At 63.8% G+C, this 3574-nt stretch overlaps 2 protein-coding genes across 2 annotated transcripts in view; one reads left to right on the top strand and one right to left on the bottom strand.

Moving 5' to 3' along the window:
• Positions 1-3574, bottom strand: part of LOC103902215 (heat shock protein 30C) — a 26813-nt gene that overhangs the window by 4063 nt on the left and 19176 nt on the right. The gene's annotated exons all lie outside the window — the stretch shown is intronic.
• KAT2A (lysine acetyltransferase 2A) overlaps positions 892-3574 on the top strand; it is a 4986-nt gene continuing 2303 nt past the window's right edge. Inside the window, exons 1-9 of the mRNA XM_019472853.1 lie at positions 892-1011; positions 1103-1248; positions 1620-1709; positions 1857-2038; positions 2248-2439; positions 2605-2711; positions 2859-2966; positions 3057-3193; positions 3331-3555. Of these exons, the coding sequence (XP_019328398.1) occupies positions 948-1011; positions 1103-1248; positions 1620-1709; positions 1857-2038; positions 2248-2439; positions 2605-2711; positions 2859-2966; positions 3057-3193; positions 3331-3555 (1251 nt within the window). The 5' untranslated portion in view covers positions 892-947. The remainder of the gene's footprint in view (positions 1012-1102; positions 1249-1619; positions 1710-1856; positions 2039-2247; positions 2440-2604; positions 2712-2858; positions 2967-3056; positions 3194-3330; positions 3556-3574) is intronic.

The following is a 3574-nucleotide window of genomic DNA, read 5'->3' as shown; positions in this document are numbered from 1 at the left end:
CACCGGGCAGAACTGGCGGGGAGGGTGCTGGGCTGGACACGGTCCGGGGGTGCAGGAGCGGGGTGCAGGAGGGTGGTGCAAGGACGTGCATGGGCAGGGCGTGCAGGAGGGGGGTGCTGAGCTGGGCAGGGGGTGCAGGAGTGGCCGTGCAGGGGGTGCAGGAGGGTGGTGCAAGAACTTGCATGGGTGGGGGATGCAGGAGCGGGGGGTGCGAGGACGCATATGGGCAGGGGATGCAGGAGGAGCATGTAGGGAGTGCAGGAGGATGGTGCAAGGGCGGGCCTGGGCAGGAGGTTGCAGAAGGGGGGTGCTGAGCTGTGCACGGGGTGCAGAAGGGGGATGCAAGGACATGCATGGACAGGGGATGCAGGAGGAGGGTGCTGAGCTGTGCACGGGGTGCAGAAGGGGGATGCAAGGACATGCATGGACAGGGGATGCAGGAGCGGGGTGCTGAGCTGTGCAAGGGGTGCAGGAGTGGGGTGCTGAGCTGCGTGTGGGGTGCGGGAAGGAGATGCTGGGCTGTGCATGGCTGGGGGGTGTAGGAAGAGCTTGCTGGACCGTGCATGGGATGCAGGAGCGGGTGCTGGGCTGCGCGTAGGCAGGGGGGGCAGGAGGAGAGTGCCGAGTTGTGTAAGGGAGATGCAAGGACATCCATGGGCAGGGGCTGCAGGATCCTGGGGCTGTGCACAGGAGAAATGTGAGAGATTGTTAGGGTTCTGGGTCATGCAGGGTGGGTGCGGAGGAAAGCTGGGGTGGGTAAGTAGGGATGGGTGGGACAGATGGAGGAGACTTTGTGGGGGGAGTTGTTTGGCCAGAGAAGGTGGCAGCCTTGGTACAAGGCATCGCATGGGCCGCTGTGTGATGGCCTCTCCTGTCCCTTGTCCCAGGCCAATGACGCCTGCAAGTGCAACGGCTGGAAGAACCCCAACCCTCCCACTGCCCCCCGCATGGACCTGCAGCAGCCGGTGACCAACCTGAGCGAGCCCTGCCGGAGCTGCGGCCATGCACTGGGTAACCCCCCTGCGGAGTACCCAGGACCCCCCTGGGGAGGGGGAGCGGTGCTGACCCCCCCGGTCTCACTGTGGCTTTCTCTCCGCCACAGCGGACCACGTGTCCCACCTGGAGAACGTCTCGGAGGAGGAGATCAACCGGCTGCTGGGTATGGTGGTGGACGTGGAAAACCTCTTCATGTCAGTGCACAAGGAGGAGGACACGGACACCAAGCAGGTGTATTTCTACCTGTTCAAGGTGTGTCTGGGGCTGGACACGTTGCGCAGGGGTCCCTCAGCATTGCCAGGGAGCTGGGGCTGCTGTCCTGCTGCTTGTCCTCTGCCTGCTCTGCTGGGAGCTGTGGTCTGTGGCTGTGAGCCATCCCACCAGCCCATCTGGAGACCTGAAATGCTGACCCTGTTCTGGGGGCGACTGCTCTCCTGGCCTTGAATTCCCCTGGGAGGGAGGTTTCCAGGGAAGAAACGGGCATGCTTCGAGGTGGACCCTGGCACCTTCCTGGCTGTGTAAATCGGTGCAGCCCCGCAGCAGTGTTCTGCCACTTCCACTGCTCATGGTGTGCCTGGTCTTGGGACCTCGGTCCATAACTGTGTCCGATGGTGTCTTCGCAGCTTCTGCGGAAGTGCATCCTGCAGATGAGCCAGCCTGTGGTCGAGGGGTCCCTGGGGAGCCCCCCCTTTGAGAAACCAAACATTGAGCAGGTGAGGCCTCTGTCAGGCTCATGCGTTGCACTGATGACTTGTCCTGTGTTTTGCTGCTCTTGCATGGTCCCCTCCCTCTTTGGGGGGCAGCACCGAAGGGTCTGGTGCAGCACCCGGTGCCCCTCCACCATCCCTTCCTCTCCACAGGGAGTCCTGAACTTCGTCCAGTACAAGTTCAGCCACTTGCCACCCAAGGAGCGGCAGACCATGTACGAGCTCTCCAAGATGTTCCTGCTCTGCCTCAACTACTGGAAGCTGGAGACACCGTCCCAGTTCCGGCAGCGCTCCCAAAACGACGATGTGGCCACCTACAAGGTCAACTACACGAGGTGAGGGCGGGAGGGGGTCTGAGCCAGCCAGCCTGGGGGTCTGCCCGCTCCTCCCACCCCTGCGTGGGGCTGGCCCCTGACTCCTGGGGTCTATGCCTCTCCCCTGCTCTCCTCGTCCCTGCTTCCAGTACTGTTGTCCCAGGAGGGATGTGGATGCTCTGGGGTCGCTGGTCCCAGCCCCGTCACTGGAGCGTGTTCTTGTCTCCTAGGTGGCTGTGCTACTGCCATGTGCCTCAGAGCTGCGACAGCCTTCCCCGCTATGAGACCACCCACGTCTTCGGGCGCAGCCTCCTGAAGTCTATCTTCACGGTCACCCGCCGGCAGCTTCTAGAGAAGTTCCGGGTGGAGAAGGACAAGCTGGTGCCGGAAAAGCGGACACTGATCCTCACCCACTTCCCCAAGTAGGTGCCCGATGCGGGGATGGCTGCTGCACCGCTGAGGAGGCTCTCCTCCCTTGGGGCACTTGCACACCGAGCACGGCCGCCTGTGCTCCCCACTGTGTGCGGAGCCATGGGGCTGTGCGTGCCCGGTGCCTGCTCTCCGGCTGACGTGCCGCTCCCTGCCAGGTTCCTGTCCATGCTGGAGGAGGAGATCTATGGTGAGAACTCTCCGATCTGGGAGGCTGATTTCACCGTGCCAGCCACAGAGGGTGCCCAGCTGGTGTCTCGCCCAGGTATCTCAGGGAGCAGCCCCCCCGGCTTGGGGGCTGTAGGATAAAGGACCGAGGTGGTGGGTGAGCCTTGGCCAGTGGCAGCGGCTGGGCTGCCACGGTGTGGCGAGCTGCTTTCTGGCAGTCACGGGCATCGTTGGTCTCTTCCAGCCGCGGTCAGCACCGTTGCTGTGCCCACCACTCCACTCTTCAGCAAGAAGCTCAGCAACAGCAGCTCTGCCGCGAGCATGGATGCCAGCACTCCAGAGCCCCTGCCAGGTAGGGCTGGTGTGAGCCCAACACTGGGAGAGCTGGGACCTTCCTTGGTCCCTCCCGGTGCTGGATGTGCCGCTCTGCTCCACGCCCCAGGGGAGAAGCGGAAGCTGCCCGAGAGCCTGACGCTGGAAGATGCCAAGCGGATCCGCGTCATGGGAGACATCCCCATGGAGCTGGTGAACGAGGTCATGCTGACCATCACGGACCCCGCTGCCATGCTGGGCCCCGAGGTACGGGGTGGGGGGCACTGAGGCGGCACCGGTGCTCTCCAGGGCCCGCAGAGCTGATTTCCTGATGTGCTGGGGCCTGGCTGGGCTCCCCCCATGGAGGGTGTGCTGGGGTCACTGAAACCCCCTGCACCCCCCAGACCAGCCTGCTGTCAGCAAATGCGGCACGGGACGAGACGGCCCGACTGGAGGAGCGCCGTGGCATCATTGAGTTCCACGTCATCGGCAACTCACTCTCGCAGAAGTCCAACAAGAAGATCCTGATGTGGCTGGTGGGCTTGCAGAATGTCTTCTCACACCAGCTGCCCCGCATGCCCAAGGAGTACATCACTCGCCTCGTCTTCGACCCGTGCGTGGCTCGGGGGGTGCGGGGGGAGTTGGCAC

The sequence above is a fragment of the Aptenodytes forsteri genome, unplaced genomic scaffold (genome assembly GCF_000699145.1).
Source record: "Aptenodytes forsteri isolate BGI_AS27 unplaced genomic scaffold, ASM69914v1 Scaffold492, whole genome shotgun sequence".
NCBI lineage: Eukaryota > Metazoa > Chordata > Aves > Sphenisciformes > Spheniscidae > Aptenodytes > Aptenodytes forsteri.
This window is presented reverse-complemented; position numbering and strand designations above follow the sequence as displayed.